The 20,053-nt window shown below is 38.2% G+C and overlaps 1 protein-coding gene across 11 annotated transcripts in view; it reads right to left on the reverse strand.

Annotated features, from left to right (window-relative positions):
• ROBO2 (roundabout guidance receptor 2) overlaps positions 1–20,053 on the reverse strand; it is a 475,778-nt gene that overhangs the window by 63,100 nt on the left and 392,625 nt on the right. For all 11 annotated transcript variants that reach the window (XM_055802479.1, XM_055802483.1, XM_055802482.1 and 8 more), the window contains exons 15-18: positions 15,892–16,123; positions 10,036–10,160; positions 7,106–7,277; positions 929–1,111 (exon numbers count right to left, since the gene is read on the reverse strand). In XM_055802479.1, the coding sequence (XP_055658454.1) occupies positions 929–1,111; positions 7,106–7,277; positions 10,036–10,160; positions 15,892–16,123 (712 nt within the window). The remainder of the gene's footprint in view (positions 1–928; positions 1,112–7,105; positions 7,278–10,035; positions 10,161–15,891; positions 16,124–20,053) is intronic.

The raw sequence follows: 20,053 nt of genomic DNA on the forward strand, positions 1-20,053 counted from the left end.
TTTACGTTCAATATGCTGCGTCCACAACTGTGCAAATCTCACTCAAAAAAGAAATGTTTTCTCTTTTTAAATGTTAATAAGCTCTACAAGACAACCTGCCCCAATATTTGAAGAAAAGCTTTTCTATGTAAAATTAGGTTTCAGAGTGCCCCATTTTATGGTAATTCATCTGACTTCCTAAAAATCCATCAGAATCTTGAAGCACAGAATAATACACAGAACAAACAGGTTGAGGGAGGAAGAAAATATTTTCATTTGGCAACTGTATTTATTTTTGCAAATGTAGTTTTAAAAACCTAATTTGTAACTGGAGCAACACATTTAGTGAAAGAGGGATCACACTGTGAGGGAATTCCAAGGTGTTCTACCTCCAAGATGGAATATTTTATGGCTTCTGCCACAGGTAAAATTTGACCACGCTTCTCTAATACATCACAGGCTTCTCCAGCTGTAGATACAGATTCACTAATTAAGCACCTCTGTTCATTTCCCATGCACATGGCTTTGAAGACATGGAAATGCATGGGAATGAAGAAAATGACCAAATACTCTTTCTAACCTTCCTTGTAAGGGTCTAGACTTAATTCACATTTGAGCACATAAATGGAACTGGACCACTAACAGAGTGCCTTCTGAGCAAGGAGCAAGAGGTTATGGTTAATCCTCTTTGCACTTTTTAATGCTAGATGTGCTGGAGATGTGAAAACAAAGACTGTCTTATGATAATGATGAAATGTGGTACTGAGCAATGCATTTAAAGCTTCTCATACACCAGCATTTTCACAGCATACATTTAAAACAAGCATACAAAATTCACCCAGGCCACCTTTGCTGTTAAGTTCAACATGGGTTTTAAGTAGGTTTAACAGGACCTGTTCTCTTCATGATAGAAACTGATGAGATAGTAACAAATAGTTCCTGCTCTTACCAGCGTAATTGCTGAGTCCCTTCCTCTTCTTTCTGCGCCAGTACAGCCAGATGCTGAAACCCATCAGAATTACCCAACACGCACCACCAATGCCAGCTATAAAGGCAGGCTGTTTGACCACATCAGTGATTTGCTCAGTTATGCTGTTATTATTTTCAGTGATGACAACTTCGTTACGACCTCCTGCAGAAAAGAAATTTGAGTGAATGTTATTACAGATTCTGTAATACAAACAGGAACCAAGTACTGCAAATGAAAATAAAAAAAAACCCAAAAAAACACAAATGGTAATACACCTCAAAAGAATTATCTACAGTAGGAAAGCTGTAATGAGTACCAATGCACACCTGAAAACAAATGCTTCTAGAAAGTAAATCCATAATCCATTGTGATTTTGCAAACATATATTTGAAAAGATATCTCTTTAGCACTCTCCCAAGTAATCTAACTGATGATAGTCCAGAGCTTTTTTTTTAAACAATACACGTTTGTTGGTTTGTTTTTATATAAGTATAGACAGAACACAGTGATGAGAAAATGGATCCCAGGAAACCAATTAAGAAATAAATAAGTCAAGCAATCAATAAATAGCTTTTTCCAAATGAGAATTCCACATACAAAATATACCACAAATCAAAAGACAGTTCTTTCTCTCATTGTTGTCAGCATGCCAAAAATTCTTACTTAACTCATTTGTCTTTGGAGCATGCTAGAATTTCCAAACTTAAAGTAAAAAATAAAAATTAAAATATGTATCTTTTCAGATGTGGCAAAGATGCATTTTCCAGCTATTATTTCAAGGGGAAAACAATCCTCATTGCAACAGCTTTGACACAAAGCAGAAAATCATGTAATTAACTGTAAGTTCTAAACAATCACAGCAACAGATACTGCTTTTTTCACCTAGACTATGCATGAAAAATTCTTAACATCAACCTGTAAGCAATAATTATGAAGAGGAATACCAATTAAAGTGACATGAATCAAAAATTACTATATAGGATCTTAAATTGTATATATTGCACTAGAAAATTGTAAATTTCAGTAGATGCTCCCATTGGATTTTCCCACTCTTTCTCTAAAAAGGAACTTTTCTAAAAGGAAAGCTTGATGGCTGGCTTGAAAATGAACATTCAAAAAAATGTGAATGGAAATTCAGGAAATGCTAAAGCATATAGCTCTAGGGCCAGCACTTTTCTACTTCAAACCTTCCCTTGTCAAAAATGGTTAGTTTTAAAATTAGCAAACTTTTTTTCTGCAAAAAAATATGAATAGTGATTATATGTACTTTTGATATAAACTGCCCACATCTGCAGTTTTGAAGTTGGTGAAGGAATTATCCATCATTTCTGGTGAAAGCATTTATGTAGCTCAATCCTGGAAATGTTTATGCAGTGTTATCAGATGCCTGTATGCATGCTGAAGAGCTGCAAGAGTAGTGAGACTCTACTGAGACAAAAAAAGATGCAAACACTCTGATTCTCAATTAGGAGAGTCTATCGCACACATATAAAGGTAGTAGAATATGGCAATAAAACACTGAAATGGTCATTCAGAGGAAATTATTAAAAATATTGTAGCATTATGCCTTGCTGTGAAAACGCACACATTCTTCTTCTAGAATTCAGCAACAGCTAAATTTACCACTGGCTTCCTTCAACAGAGCAGCCCCGGTGTCAGCACACTGGCTTCAGCCTAAAGCAAACAAACAAGGTCGTTGGCCAAAGCAGATGTGAGAAGCCTGACACCTCCGGTTCTATTTGCACGGACACCTCTTTGCAGGAGACCGAGAGTTGACACCAGTTGAGTTGCGAGTTGCGAGCGAGGATCCCTCCCAGAGGGCCCACTGGGCTGAGCGTGCCCTGCCTGCCCCAGCCTGCCCCACCAGCGTGGGGACCAGTTCTGCCCCAGTTCTGCCCCAGTGCTGCCCAGTGCTGCCCCAGCCGAGACGCAGCTTCAGGCCCTCAGCTGGGCTCCGACCTGCACCGAGCTACTCAGGAAGAAATGCGATGCACTGCATCACATTGTTATCGCACTGTTAATGATCTTGGTGATTTTATTAAGCTTTCTCTCTTTCAGCACCATGTCAATATTTAGTAATGATGACTGTCTGCTTTTGCAAACAGACTTGTTGAGGCTGTGCTGGAGCTTGGCTTGCTTTCATTCGTTCTGTGCAAGAAACAAAACAGGCCTCCCACAAACAAAATAGGTCCCACAGAAGGAAGCTGACAGACTACAACTGCTAATATATAAAAAGGCAGTACACCAGTACCGGTATCATGTACCAGTCTACACTGGCCATGCTGGTAAGCTTTACTAACGTCGGAGCCTGGCAGCTGCAGCCATCCTTTCCTGTACTTTTCTATTTTGTGTTGCCACTGCCAAAGCCCAATGGTTTCCAGCCCTGATGCAGTAAGTGAGAATAAAACTCAGTGAGCACCTGTGACAAGAAAAAGAAGGGAGGCAGCGGTGGCTCTTTCATTGGATTTTCCCCTTTTTTTCTGCCCACGGAACCAATCCCAGTGCTGAAAGAGGAAGTGCTGAGAGTAAAATTAATAGAAAAAGGCACTCTATGGCATGCTTTTCCAGGAACACAATTGATTTTCCAGTAGAAATCAGCATGGGAGTTGATGTTGCTCTAATTGCCATTAACTTTCAGTTAATTTCTGTGCCCTTTGGAGGAGAGGTAAAAGCAGCGGTGTGGTGAGCAAACAGGTAACATCACTGCTGCCATGGAGAAAAGTGGGCATGGAAGTGCTTCAGAGACACCAGCTTCGGGAGCGGACACTCCTGGGCTCAAGAAAAGATCAACTGCTTCCTGCTAAGCATCCAAAAAGTCTGAAGATTGTATTTTCTTCTCTGAGGTCAGAAACCAGTCTCCAGAGAATGGAGGACGTGAGAGCAAATTGCAGAGCACCTGGGGAGAGCTTTCAGTGGATTTTATGCTCTCCCTCTGTTCTAGGGGAAGGTGCAATCTGTTTCCAAATTACCTTTTAAAGTTTGCAGCCTGGATGTTTGCCCTTACTCATCACTGCCCAACAATTACAACTGCAAAAGTAATAATTTCTTTAAATGTCAAAATAGCATATGCTTTTGAATTCGATGATTGAAAAAAAACTGGATACAGATGAATGTTAACTACTGACATTTAATAAAATTAATATAATCATTGGGGTCTGGGGAAACAAACAGCATTAGTTTTGTATTTCTTTATATAATATTTAAGCAGAAGTAATAAATATGTCATCCAAGGTACCAGTGTACTATTTCATATACTGCAGGTGTTTCTGTAACAATGCTGTCAGTTCAACTAATTAGAACATAGACAAGGGAAGCGTGCGACCTGTAACGGTCCATTGTTCCTGAAGACAAAAACATAATGAAATATAATGTCTTCCTCCCATTGGAGAGTAATGAAGAACAAAACTAATTTGTTGGACCAAAAATTAATTAGACACATCAGATTCGATTGTACCTATTACTGTGAAAGTTTGCAGCTGTTCCTCATATTATTATGCCAATGATGGAATGTAAGAGTGAACAGGCCAACTGATGAAGAGAAATAATAGCTATACCATTAACCAACATTGCTGTTATCTCCAATTTTATTTCTGGTTTTCCAGGTGAAATTTTTTAGCATATCAATAATGATCATAAAAATTTCATTCACAATTCTCTTTGAGTCTTCCATAATTTTTTTCAGTGTCCTGCCTGAAGTATGGGCACAGGATTCCTGTAACAGTGATACAATTTCTAACTGAAGAAATAATATACTTCCTCCTGCTCTACATTCTCCTGGGTTCACTTTCTGGATTGCCATGGGTCTGCTATCTAGAATTGGTGTGGGAAGTCAGCAGTTGATTATCCACCATGAAAATCAGTTATTTTCAGGAAAAAAACCCACCCTTCTTAACAGAAGAACACATCCTATATTTAGGAATAACAACTTTTATACTCTGGACTCTGTATTTCATGACAATGAAAGTCATACTGGTTAGCAACATGGCTTAACTCTTCTGCATCACTGATGTGCTCTCTCCACAATCCACAATTTCTGCAGTTGTTCATTCTGTTTGCAAGGTGTTAAATAGTATAGCTAAGCACCAGGCCATATAGGACTCCATTATAATAACATCACTCAATATTTTTTTCCCATTCATGACAATGTTTTGAGGTTTATTCATCAGTTCATTTTAATCCATGTAAGTACTTTTTTTAAATTTACCTAAAAATTGGTTTTCTTATGGTCTTGATTCTCAGTCAAACATCGAGTGGTACCAACTCAAATTTTCCTGAAATGGTATTAATTGAACACTGTTGCCTTTATGAAGAAAATTTATAGTCTGATAAATAACTGCCAGCAATTCATAAGCAATAGGAAAATGGGACCTAAAGAAAAGGGAGATTCAGACCATACAAGTAATAACCACATCCAGCTTTGGGCTTCCAAAAATGAAAACAGAAATGAGAACAGAAACGTAATCCAAACAGAAAAGACTCCTTCACTTTTCATGCAAAGGACTTAAATGTGCAAGGATGCCACCAGACAAACTTGTTGAAGCAGACATCCTGGGGTCATTTAAAGGAACAAATAAATATCACTGTAAGTCTAACAATGTAAAGCTAAGTCTCCAAATGCCAAATAACGTTTTTCTTTCTTTCCTACTTTATTTGCATCCTAACATCCTTCTCCTCCTTCCTGCAACAATACAGATCTTGCCACATTTAACTCTTGATTATACCAGTCACTTTTGTAAGACAAAAGTCAGGATGAAGGGCTGTACCTAGATGCAGAGCTGAGCTGTCTGGGAATCATCCAGAAAAGCACTTTGGCGCAAGTTTAACCCACAGCATGTTAAGTGACACAAGGCTACTCACGTGCTTAAAATGCAACACACTTAAGTGTTTTGCTGGAACAAGCCCAGTGGGTACACTGCCTAGCTAGATGGACTTCCTAGCAAAACAAGAAAAAGAAGTCCTGCTCAAAGCAAATACAATGACAGACTAGTCTTACAACACCAGTTATTTATACAGAGGACCAAAATTCAGGCCTATTAGATGACAGCTTTCTTGCATCTTCAAAAATCAATTTTTTGCTTTTAGTTCTAGAAAACTTTTTTTCCCCCTCCTTGGTTTCTGTTGCTGCCTTTTTCAAAAACCAGTGCTACTTTCACCTCCACTCTTATATTTCTTTCTCCAGTGACAATATAGTCAAAGCTGACATGCCCCAATTTGTTTTGATGAATAGGGAACCTCAATATAATTAAATATTTAACCAATGTTTAGGAGATGGCCTTTTCTAAAGGTCTACACGTAATAGAATGGTCTGTGTTTGGGTCATTGTGTTGACAACATTTTCTAGAAAGAAAACATTTAATAACATCAGAAGACCCACAAAAAAACAAAAGCCCATTTAAGCCATAACTAAATTAGGTCACACAGATGAATCAACAAAATTCCTGTATTACATACTCAAAAGAGCTGCTGCTCTGCACAGCTCATTTAAGTTTTGCTAAATATAGTTACTTCTCCTACTCTTACCCTTTCCATATTGTTCCAGGCTTTATAGTTTATACTTGAGAAGAATTTCAGAAGAAACATATTCTGTGTTTCCCTCAGGTCAGGAAATTAATTCAGCATGGAAACCACTACTAAGAAACAGTCATTTCAGAGACAGAGATGATAGTACTGCCTTTGCCCTCTATTTGGACTTAAGTCTTTGACAGATGAAGCTCGTTTGCTTGGGATACCTGAGAAACACTGACTTCTAATGTTCAGAAAACCAACTGTAAATAGTGCCTTAGGCACCAACGGTCTGAGTTAGGCAATATTACAGGAATCTGAACAGAAGGAAAAGGGAACTTGAGCTGTTAGTTCCATAAATCCATCAACCTCCACAAGTGGTAAATTATTTTTTTTTTTTAAATTAGTTTCACTAGCTAATCTGCATTTTCACAAATGTCTGTGGAACAGATTTCCCTCCATTGGCTGTGAGAAGTCTGCACAAAGAGAAGACCAGTCGTCAGCAGGCAGTGATATGTTAAAGGCTGACTAACGAGCTCTATTCAAACCCTGTCTTTTGCTCCATGGATTTTTATGCTTCCAGAAGTGATTTATGAAAGCATTTCTGCAAGTCAAAACAGGCAAAACAAAACAACAAAACAGACAATCACTTACCAATTATTATGGGTTGTGGCTCACTTTTTACTCCCACACCTGCACTGGTGCTTGCAGCAACTTCCACGCGGTACTGAATACCTGGATATAGGCCACCTATTACTACAGACCGAATGGCTGCATCTACTGTTTTGTTGATATGAAATCGAGTCTCATTACCTAGGCACCAGATCTGGGACAAAAGTTGATGTGTTAAAAAATATGAAATTCTTCATACACATAAACAATTGCACATAGATACGACATATCAAGGTATTGCATGACAATCACTTATTCTGGACCTCCTAACAAGGTTACTTTCCAGGAGTAGCTGGAATTGGGATGATTTAGCTCAGCAAGCTATCCCAGATCAGCACAGGACCAAGGCAGCTGCAAAAACTGCTTGCAAATACCTCTCTGGACCCTACCTCTCCACAAAGTGCAAACTCTCTGGTTACACTTCTTAGAAGCACAGAACAGAATCATCCAAGTGCTAAAGAGGTGTTACACATTAATTGAAATCTTGTTCAGTAATATGATTATCACAAAACCTTTCCTAAAAAAACCGACACTTTTTTCCATTCTTAATTTCTCACAGAAGAGCAAAAGGACACCAAATAATATAAGCACCTCTTTAAAGTGCCAAAAAGAAACAATCTTCAAAATTATTTTCAACTTCCTTTTACTGCACAACAGGGATATGTGAAATTTCTGAAATGGAACAAGTACAAACTCACTCTTTACTGCTGCTTTTATGATTACTTACATTGTTCAGGAATCCAGATACTAGTTCCTGACTCATTTACTTTCTAATTAAACAGAAAAAACACTCTATAATATCAGTTGGCATTTTGTGATGAGAATGGTCTATAATTTCAGAGTGTTATATCTCTTGCTTGTACTCTCCCACAGGCTTTTCCCAAGAAGTTTCAAAACTTAAGACCTTCAGTTAGTGTTATCTACATATACTGCTTCTGTATTATTAAAGAAAGCATTTACTACCATTCAGGAAAATCAATACGTAAAGATATCACATGTACACTACATAATCATAATAGTAGAAGAAAGCACTGTTGGTGAAACCACTATCAGCAGCCAACTGACATGTCTAAGCAACAGCAATGTTCTCTTTACTCTTATTTTTGACCCTGCTCAATATTTTACCACACCTTATCTTTTTTTCTGTAAAACAATGAGAAAGACTGGGAAGACAAGAGAAACCCTTTTTCTCCTAAGCTTTAGTAGATCTTCTTTGCAGGCCAGAATCCATTAGGGTAAGAAACTATTGCATTCATTCTTTCACTCCTTGTCTGTCCTGGTCTTATGTTACAACAGCTATGAGATGCCCCTAATTAAAGTAATTTAATTCACAAACGAATTTACAGGCACTCTGATGCTTGAAGTAGAATCAACGGATCTACATTCAATTTGTTAGAAAATGTACTGTGAAACCTCAGCAGATATTTTATACTCAAGGAAGTATTAGACTTCACGCTGCATTCACTGTAGCCAGCTCACTACTCAGCCAGCCACCTAATCTAACACAGAAGGGGTATAAATAGGTAGTGACTCCAGCTGTTTTTATAAACAGCCTAGAGGTCTGATCACTCACCTGGAACATGGCTTTTATCAGCCATCAGCCCACTTTATTTCTTATCTACATATTTTGTGGTTTAGGAGTGTGCTTTACTTATTTGCCTGTAAGCCCTTGATGGTTAATATTGACTTACACTGGAGTCAGTAGCAAGATTAATTAAGCCAAGAGATAATTATTAATTGATATGAAAATGAGATTAATAAAATATGGGATTAATAAATCTTGATACTGACTAAAAGCAAAACACAAGAAGTGCAATGCTAAGCATAAATATTTTGAGCATTTATGCATGCCTCTGACCAAGCGATAAGCTGGAAGAGGTTGAACCATTAGTTGATTTAAGAGTCAGGCACCTTCTCCCTTCTTGATTTGGTGTTCTCTCAAGATACAGCAAGGAAAAGAAAAGAAACTACGTCTTTGTGTGTGAAATAGGCTACATCCACCACTTCCACCTTTGGTGAGACTGTCAAGCAAGCTGCCGTGCTCTACTTCAATTAAACATTTCACGGTAGGTATGCAAGCCAGCCACTGCACAGTTATTTAACAAACAGGGTGTTCCATGGTCACAAGCCCGTGGCAACGGGGAACCTGGCCTGATCATTTCCTCCGTACTGCACTTTTTCCATGTTGTGAAAATAACTTGTGCAAAAGTGAGCTTAGAGGGCAATTATAGACAACAACAAAATTTAAGATGATATATAAAGCGTGGTTACTTTGAGTCACCATAGCAACAAAAAAGGAGAAAATACAATCGATGCAGGCGACTGTCATGCAACTCTGGATACAGCAGTGGTGTTCACCCTGTTCCTTACAGCAAACAACCTAGCACTTTAAGTCGTGAATCTTGACAGAGATAGTACTCAGAAGAAGTCTTGTATTCTCCCACAGCCACGGTCCTTGACTTTGACCTTGAAGTGCTAGGATTAGCATTTTTGCGGGGGAAAGAAGAGGTATCTTTTCTGCCAAATTGAAGGCACTCTAAGACAGGGGCTTCACTGCCTGTCTTGAGAGTGCAGAAGCCCTCAACAAAAAAAACCACACCCTTTTTCTCATTCCACAGCAGGGAAAGGCAAGAAAGAGAAGCACTGTAAAGTAGCTGGCAATTACAGCACTCTTCCAGATCTTGCTCATGTTATTTTTGCTTTTAATATGAGTAGTACTGCTTTAAAAAAACCCCAAACACAGCCCCCCTCCCCCCCCCCCCCCATAAGCAGTCAGTGCTCTTTTTCCATATAATTATATGGGCAGCTATAAATGCGGTCAGAATCTAAATGCATAAACAGTGTTATTGTTCTGTAATTCAGGCAGACTTTTCCCTCAAACACACAACCCTCCTATTAGACATCCTTTCTACCTTATACTCCTGGATGACTCCGTTTTGGTGATCTGGAGGGGGAGGATCCCAGGAGATGCTGATGCTTGTGCTGTTGTGGTTTCCAACTGTCAGGACAGTAACGGACTGAGGAGGAGCACTTGGAGCTACACCAATGAGAGGGAACAAGCAGAAGCAAGATGTTAGTCCATTTGCTAGAGCACAGATTTTGCTGGAGCAGTGTGAGGGCAGGCAGACAGTGTACAAAGTTCACATTCCCTGCAGGCCCAGGTGTGCACATTTGGTTAGGCACTGACAATTTTGAGAAAGCTTTTCTCAAGAGAAGCACAGCACTGAATGACAATGTGGAGTTTGTGGCAATGGAGAATCAATACAAATCACTCCTCATATGTTCATATTTAGCATTTCTTAAGTTTGTATTGGAATTATTCTCACGTTTGCTTTTCTTTTCCATAATATGTTTGGATACCCATGGATATATTGACTAAGTCATAATGTCAGGCTGTTTCACCTGGCCTGAAAAGTGTTTTGATTCTTCTTTCCCCACATGGTCTAATAATAATGTGAGAAGCAGGCATTTAAGCATTTTGGTTTTTTCCTATTTGTTCTCCAGGAAGACATTAACTTTACAAGCTTAAATGTAAAACCTTGCAACTCCTAGGTAGAAAAGGGTTAAAGTGTTCAGGGCTTTACATCAAATGCCAGTGAACAGGGGAGGTGCTAAGTTAAGGTCTGAGATATACTTAATGTCCTCTTTTTCCTGAGGTAAATTGCTTTCTCTTCAGAAGAGTGCTGTGCAGTTCAACCATTCACAGCTGTTTGGCTGGCCACTGCGTATCAAGGCCAGATCTTTAAGCCAACTCCTTGCCAGCCCTGCTACGCAGGCTAGAAGTGTGGGGAAGGAAAAAAATAAAATAAAATTGTAGCTGCTAGTGATCGGAGCTATGCTGGCAAAGCCCCTCTTGCAGCTACGCCAGCAGCAGGGTGCTTTCCTTGGCTCAGGACATGTTTGGGAACTGGCACAGCAGCTCCACTACAGGGAAGTCCCCTCTGTGAGCATCTGCTGCATCCCCACGCGGGGGCCCTCCCACCATAGCTATCGCTGCCAGGGCACAGCACTGTGGCCTAGGGCTGCCTCAGTCACTTAAAATTTCTTGCAGCAGCCCCCTCTCCGCTCCCTTACTCCTAGGCAAGTGTTGAAACTCTACCGCAGTGGCTAGCTAAGTCACCAAAGTAGAGTGTATTATATTAAAGTGCAGTCCCTGTGGGAAAAAAAGAAAAAAATATTGATAACAAGCTGCACTGAACTGGTCCTAGGATCCATCTAGTTCATTTATCCCAGTCCATCTATCCAGTCTTCAAAGCTAAGAGAAAGAGGCTCGGAAAGTGTGAACTAATAAAGTGAGCACATAGTGATACCTCTCTGTGACAATTTTCCAAATCAGCCTGTTGCTTAGACACTTTCTGTTCCAGGGTGATATCTTTGTGTTCAATAACTCATAATGGAATTTTTCTTCCACCTGTTGTCATCACCTTTGATGCAATCTTAAAACATTTAATGTGAAACATGGAAGATGATTTTGAAGACATAGAGTACACCTTGTACCAGAACCCAAATATTTATCACTCACGTCTGCCCCAGCTTCAAATCTATACAGCCCTCTGGTTTTGGGCATCTCACGTCCTGTGTCATGGCTCTCTGACTCCTGTCCCCTGGTCTGGAGCATTCTGGTCCAGAAAGGACTCCACTGCTAAGCTCTATGGCCAAAGGACTTATCTCTAACAGATATTCCTGACTGCATAAACATCCTTGGACGATGTTTCTCTGCAAAGCGAAGAGTCACTGGCATCTTTGTATTAAAATCTGGCAGGTTTAAGACAACTAAACAGCCACAGCTATCAGGAGTAGTCAACTCCTGAGTCAATTCAGATTTCCCTTATTGTTCCCCGTGGCCTCTTTGAGACTGGCTATGTTCCCACTTCAGATGCTCCTCAGCACTTGACCTGGCACAGGCTCAAGGACCTGAGCTCAAATCCTTACCCCAATAACCCTGAGGAGTGGGAGTGGCCTGTTGCAGGATTCACACAACTTAAAACTACTTAAAACTAGGGTATCAGAGGTGGGAACAAGGGACTATACAAGGTTGCATCAGAAAAAAATATTTTAGAGGAAAAATGACACATGTATTACTGTCCTGTGAGGCTGCACAGTTTGCAACTACATTTTCAGTTCAGCTGCAAAGCAAACAGTACTTGGTAGAGTCCTTGTGACCTTGCAAGATGCAGAGAAACAGCACACGGGCAGGGAGAAATGCAGCTGTATTGTGGACAATTTGACTCTTAGCCAGCTCAAGTCAAGCACGGAAAGGTGGCCTTGGGCTACTCCTTGCAATTGTGCAAAGCATAAAATTGGGGAAGTTAATAGCTACATTGTGTATTTTATCGCAGTGAAACAATTTGCCACACAGCAAAAAAAAACCCCAAAACCAACAAACCAACAAAAAACCAATGCATTTTAAGAGTCTTCAAGTTATTCAATAACAACAAAACCATGAATAAAAGTATGTGTGTGATAATAATTAGAAAAATATTTTACATGAAAATAATAATCATAAAATGGCAAAGCTTAACACTGTATAACTAATTTTTGGTTTTACGTAGAATGGAACAACTTGCTAAAATTTATTTACTTTCATCCTCAAACACAAAGAGCATTCAGAAATACAATTTCTTACATACACATACCTGAAAACAGGGAAAGAGAGAGAGAGAAAGGAGAGTAAACGCTAAAGAAACATAAAATTAATACCATTCTCTAATATTTTAATAAAAGGCATACTGTGTTCATTTGTCTTTGCATTTAAACTGCATAAATATTCTAGTTAATATTCTACCAGTGTGTGTTGGGGCAGGGGTTTAGAGGATATATGGTAAGTCTGAAGTAAAATTAAAATTGCAGCTGATGAACGCAGCTGAAAGTATCATTTTAAGAGCTGCACTAAGGCAAGAAGCAATTGACAGATCAGGGCTGATAAAAACTTACGAGACTTCCATTACCGACCCGTATTTTTTGGTGACAAACAATGTAAGGAACAAATATTACTCCACAAAAGATTTAAAACAGTGGATGTAATTGAAAAAAAGATCATCTATCTTTTGAGCAAGTGTGAAAGAAATAGTGAAAATTATAAAATAAACTATTTTATTTGGCTCCTTTTTGTATGTGTATACACACACATGTGTATAACAGTTCTGCCTCCTCTTTCTGATAGAATCACACTGTAACCTGGCACCATGATATAAATTAAGCCACTAGTCTGACACTGCTGCAGTTATTAAATAGACTACACTGAAAAATAACATTTTTTAAACCATTTTCTCATTTCCCTTGCTGCTGGCTTATGGAGAACACCTTGCCTGCTTCTTGACAGGTCAATTATTCCAATGCTCAGCTTCTTACAGATATGAAAGAACCCAAATCGCTGCTCATCTTTTCCAGACACAGCCAAACAGAATTCCATTTGTTACCTTCACAAGGCCAAAGAGGCAGGAGATGGATGGATACTGAACTGTGACAAATGTCTGATCTAGAGGAAAAGTCTAACTGCAGCGAAATTGATTTTTGGAGGTAGACCTCAGCAGTAACACTGCATGTAAAATTCGATCCAGCAGAAAGCTGCCACTGCCTTTTGGTTGTAGTTTGCCTTTATCAGGGTTATTTGTTTTGAAGTCACGAAAAACTCTCAACGTGCATATCACTCTTCTGAATTATCTTCTAGAAATAGTATAGCTGACATTTTCTAAAAGTCAAGTCTAAAAAAGATAATTTTCAAATTGGAATCACGAGTGACAAGGCAAGTGGGATACCTTTAAACAGACTGCCATCTTTCCTCACTGGGTGAAAAGCAAACCACTGTCATTAGACGTTTAGTTGATGTTACTTTTGAAATATATGAACACCAATATAAGTACAAAGATAACGTGAGGAATTCAAGGGAATATTTCTAGAACTGCATCTACTGAGTGTCTTAATTTTCTCATGGAAGTACTTAACTATCAGCCAAGCAGTAGGAAGAATTATTTACAGGGGCTGATGTTTGCCTGCTGATACTACTACATGTTATAGGCTGATGGTTTTTTGAGAAATACTTGTAAACAGACTCTCTGAAGGTTATATTAACCTACAAAGCAGATCCTAGGCTGAGAGTTATACATATCTGTAGGAAAAATAAGGGTTTTTTTAAATCTTCACTATATGGAAAGTTATTCCACATGAATAAAGTGGCCTTTAAAGCAGGAAATTACCTGACAGGCTCTTCTGGGAGATGAGGTTTATAAAAGAAAATGTCATTCCTCAAGTATTTTATAGAAATAGACAGGAGGTACAAAACCTTCTCTTTTTCAGTGGTACTTAATTTACCTTTAGCAAGAGATAGTTAGATGAACTAAATAAACAACAAAAATCAATAAAAATTGGAGAAGGAAATCTGCTAGTGAGGGGATAAAATACTACGTTTTAACTCTAGAAATACAACTTCACCTGTAGAAAGATTTTTTTCAATTTTTTTTCTTTAAAGCTTTTTTTCAGACTGATGCAAAGATATTTTTCACTGACTCATTTAAGCTTTACAGTCTGAACAAAGAAATGGGTACCATAAAGTCCCGAATTCTAAATCAGATTTGAACAATGCCTTCCTACATGCTCCTCTGCGTGCTGCAGGACACCACATTTCCTCATCTATAATGTACAAATGGCAAGCAAGTTTTCTTACTTACTTGTTGGGCAATAGTCATAACAAATCAAAGAGAAAAGTGAGTAATAAGTGAGTCTGTTCTAGAATTAATAAGTACTTGGCAATCAGCACTAAATTAAACCTCAGGAGACCACTGATAAATGATTAAGATGCCTCTTCAATAGGAAGGAAAGAGTGCACTCAATACCCATGGAAATCATACGAGCATTTTGAAACTTCACCAGTATTTCTCTCCTCTGCTTTGAAAGAAATCAATGAAACAAAGATAAACCCTTATTGTTATGATCATCCTTCTACTTTTACAGGAGAGATTCTCCAGACAAAGGTTGCATTAGATAGGTAGAAAGACACGTTTCTTGTACATTTCTAAGAGAAGATTAAAAATTACTTACATCTCACCTCACTCCCTTTACTTTTCAATAAAAAAGCAGTCCTGGAATGCATATGTTTTAGCAAAACTATATACTGCATTACATGCTATAGATAAAAATGCTTGTGCATTTCAGTGGTGTGAACTTTTTACTTTGTCTGTGCAAGTTTCACAGAGGCTTGAAAGTTACTTAAGGAATCCTGCCAAGGACTAAACAGGGCAGTTTCATGAGCAGTGTGCTAACAGAAGCAATAAAGCGGCATGCCCTTGAGACTGGAATTCCTTCACACTACTTAAATATCTGCTCTTCGCTAGTCCCCATTTCCCAACCAAACCGTTCATCTACATCGGTACCCATTCAGAAAGATGTGCTTAATACCAAACATTCACCTTTAAAAGGTTTCATTTATTGGTTTTATTTTCAAAGCGCAGACCGAAGTCTTTTATTGCAGCATCACTGCTTATAAAAGAACCGCTGAGTGCATACTTTTTGGAACAGCCAAAGCCACCCGTACATTAGAAAAACATAACAGCCAGAAGAATATAGGACTAGCCCAGTGCTTTCTCATGGAATACTTACAGCACAAAACTGAATATGATATTGAATTCTAATGCCAACCTTATATCTACCAAACAGAAATCATGTAGAAGAAATAGAGCTGAACAGACACATAATAACCAAAATGGTCACTCTTGATTTCACCTCCAGTGCTTGGTATGGAAGCCTGTTGCTTTTCTGACCATTTCACTAACCTTCCTCTGTGGTACGAGCAGACTTTGATTCACTGTCCATTCCTTGGAATTCATTGAAATAAGGGCGAACCTTAATTTCATAAGTGACCCCCTTTTTCAAGCTGACAAGGACAGCACTGCGCTCAGTTGGGACTTTGACTTCCAAATTCTGCCACACAGCTGGAGAAGGTAGGCCAGATGTTTGGCGATACATTACTCGGTAGCCCTGAATAAACTGGGATTGGCGGTCAACCTAGAAATGACAGTAAATAACATGTCAATAAACATATTAAAGTAATGAAACTGTATAAAAAGAAAACAAAACATTTCCCTGGAATACTTTTGTCCTCATGAAAAAGAGAAAAATAACAGCTGTTTAAAATGAATGTAAAAATCAAACTACCTTCTTGTAAGTCACGGTTGATTAACTGTCTACAGGTAACATTTTTCTCACATTACTTGTTATAGAACATTTCAGGCTATTTTACTTTTTTAGCATGACAAATACCACCTTAAATCATAAAACAAGGCCCCACCCTGCAACAGATCATGAAAAGAGAACTTTGGCATAATGCTTACTGCATGTAAACTTATTAAGCACGTCTTGGCTACTGATGTGCTGAAATGCAAGAAGGAAAGAAAAACAACTTTTTTCCAGGAGTCTTTGAAGATACCCTACATGCTTTCAGTTAGTCCATTACTTGGCTCACAGCTCATCTTTTCATAAGATGCTCAGAAAAGTAAAATAAACATAGGACAGATGCAGAGGAAACAACTTCCAAGGAGATGTGCTGTTTCTTGCATTCACAGTTTAAGCGGTCTCATTGCATCCTGGGTCATGATGCTCTCAGGCCATCAGATGGAGATGGAATGTTGTTTTTGGTTTATATGTTGCTAGGCAAGCACAATTCAAGATTGGACCATACATAGAAGCTTAATGATTCTAACTTATCATAGCTATAAATAGGATTTTTATTTGAAGGAAAAACTTAAAATGTGTTTTATCTTGGAGAGTTTGCATACATTTTGTCTCTTTGGGGGAAAAAAGGCACAAAACAATGATTCAAGCTATTATGATGTTTGCACAAATTTTGCCTGAAAAACAATCAAAACAATTTGATGGATAAAACCAAACCAAACCCAGCTGCTTCCGTAGCCATCAAATAAAGAGCCAAGGAAAGAGCAGCACAAATAACAAGATTACTCAACTAGCTGTTTGGTAAATCTCAGTGTTAAAACTAGGATTCAACAAGTAGAACTTCTTATCTGTTCTTGATAATTTGCTAGCTCAAAGATATTTCAGAATTAGAGATACATTTGTTTGATTTCTCTTAAAAATAAATGAATTTAAGGTTGAAAACAGAAACCAGGGTCTATTACGCTTTTCCTATAAACTTATTACAGTTTATTGAGGCATTCAGAGGGGACACAGATTCTTAGACATTAAAAGCAGGGCAAGCAAGAAGAAAGCTTTATTTATGAGAGCAAAGCAGAAATGTCTTTCATCAAAACTGTCACTGTTAAAAACCTTGCAACATATGTTACAACAACATTAAGCTTGCATTTTATAAACTTCTCTACATTCACTTTAAGTGAATTTATGCACTGAAAGAGGGATATAACTCACAATAATAGCTTGTTAATACCGAAAGAATCAAGCTGTGTTTTTAAGAAGAACATTAACCAGCTGTTTCCAGATGAAGGGAGTCTGTAAATCAGAGTAAATTGTTTTTATCCATGTTTGACTTTGATTAACTAAATGTTTAACGGACATAAAGACTTTATGAACCTCATGTTTACTACAAAATTCAGCAAGAATAATGCTTTTGTGCACTTTGTAATACAGATTCCCAACCTAAATTACAATATAAGGCTATGATGTTTAATAATCACTGAGTTTGATTCCTGTCTAACTTCCAAGTTAGAAGCTATGCTGAAAGATGTCATAACTTTGGTAGAACTTTCCATTCTGTCTTTGCTGTAACTTTTAAGCTCTCCTGACTACTGCCTAGTGGAGAACATCTCAAAATTCAGAACTGACTACGCTGAACAGTAACACTGTGTTGCTACAAAACGGTATGGAAACTGTTTCCGCCATTTGTTATGTGGTAATTACGTGTCATGCCAACAGCAGGCCCCTAAAAATATGCTCGGCACTAAAGAACTGAATTCATCTGTGCTAAGTATCAAACAGCTCCGTAGGTCTAGTACACGTTCACACACAGGCAGAAACATGCACTGTGAATTGATTAAAGAATGTAATAATTTCTAGGTATTCTCCTCTCTCTCTCTTTTTTTTTTTTTTTTTTTTTTAAATGGTTGCCACTTCCTCATACAACGTACTTAGCATTATTACAGAGATCGCAGGAACTCTCTGTGCTGAACACTGGGATCAGAGATTATTCATAGTCTTCCTGTGACACTTAACTACTCTTGATTTTGCACAAGCAGCAGTGACACCCGCTCAACAGAGCTGCAACAGTTGTTGATCTAAAGATACTCTTTCTCTCTCAAAAGACAGAGGGCAGAATATGCAGATGTTCCTTTAAAAGACAGAAGAGAGCAATTACTGGGTAGGTTGTGCTCAGCACTGACCTAATGTTTTAAGGCTACCTGTGAGCATAATTGGTCCTGCATGCTCCTTCTCACCCTCTCTTATGATGAATACATCATGCGGGAGGTATCTGCAACACTGATGACAGCTCTCCATTTCTGCAGAGCAGGAAACTCATTTTCCCTGCATGTTCAAATCTGCATATACCACAGTTGAACATAAGACAGGTTCAATGGCTATTAGATCATTCAGTTAGGCTATTAGGTTGTTAAAAAGTCGTCAAGAAACTCATCATGCAGCTTATGTTGCAAATATAAACTTCTTTCAGGCTAATCTGCGCCCTAAAGACATTTTGCAATATGCTTTTGTAGTATGTAGTTTTCTAGCCCAAAATATCATCAGCAATACTCTACTCCCACATCAATACCCACTGCAATTCTCCATCTGGGCAGAATACCTTGCACACTCTGCTGATCCCACTAGTACAGACTAACAGTAATCTCTGGAAATTCTAACAGCACTAGCATTTATCTATCATACAGGAACAAGACAAAGGGTGACAATACAGTGAAAGAATGTCTAAAGGACTTGGCTATTGAAACTTCCAGTGAAGTACTTGAAATCAATGTCAAATTAAAAGACAGAGGTAAATAAATTATCCTTCCACCTGGTATCCTCCTAGAAAGTGGCCAGGATTTCAAAGCAACAATCGTTTTGCCGTATTGAAGAACTGATTTTTATTCCTGCTTGTGCCATGGGGCTCCTTTATAATGCTGGGAAACTTTTTATGTTTGACCACTAATGAAACTCTCAGTTTAATGCCCAGTGAGGCTAGAAGTGCTGAAATATAGTTCAGGTCAGCTAAAAAAGTGCTTGGAATATACCATATGATGTTGCAATACAAAATATTTTGATAAAAGTAAAAATGAATCAGGCCCAGGGTTTAAAATGAACTATTTGATAACAGTGGGTATATCTGATTCCATAAGTCTCATCAGCAATAAAATCTCTGCACTCAGCTTTTTGTTTGTAAAGTTAGGGTAATGACAGATTTTTTATTATTGTGATGTTTAATTCAGTATTATTTGTGAAGCATCCAAATGTTATGGTTGAGACCATGACAGATAAGCAAGCACAAGACAAACTAATAATTTTTTATTCAATGCAAGTTTTCAATGGTATAATAAGACCTGGCAGCACACAGTGAATACAGAAGATTAAAAGAAATCTCTAAGAAGAAGAGATCTTATATGTGACCAGATAATTACAGCTACACTTTAACACCTGTGCAAAAGAAGAGTAGGTTTAGGTGACAGTGGAAACTGAACTTTTGACATTCCTCTTCTTTTTTTTTTAACACTGACTTCGTAAGCCTGACCTTCCTTTAAAACAGACAAAATATGTGTGTGATTGTACACGTATTTTAAAATCACCACACAGTAGTGGAGAACTATTTCTGAAATTTTAAACTCAAATTTGAAACTAAAACAATCTAAGAAAGAAGGCAGACTGGTGTTAATTTTCAGGGAATTAGGATGCCAGAAACTTGGTAATCAAGGACATTCATTGGCATTCACTCTTTGAATTGCAGAAAGTCAACAGAGTCTTAGAACTCTCATGGCACTTCTG

The sequence above is a fragment of the Falco peregrinus genome, chromosome 4, assembly GCF_023634155.1.
Source record: "Falco peregrinus isolate bFalPer1 chromosome 4, bFalPer1.pri, whole genome shotgun sequence".
Classification (NCBI taxonomy): Eukaryota; Metazoa; Chordata; class Aves; order Falconiformes; family Falconidae; genus Falco; species Falco peregrinus.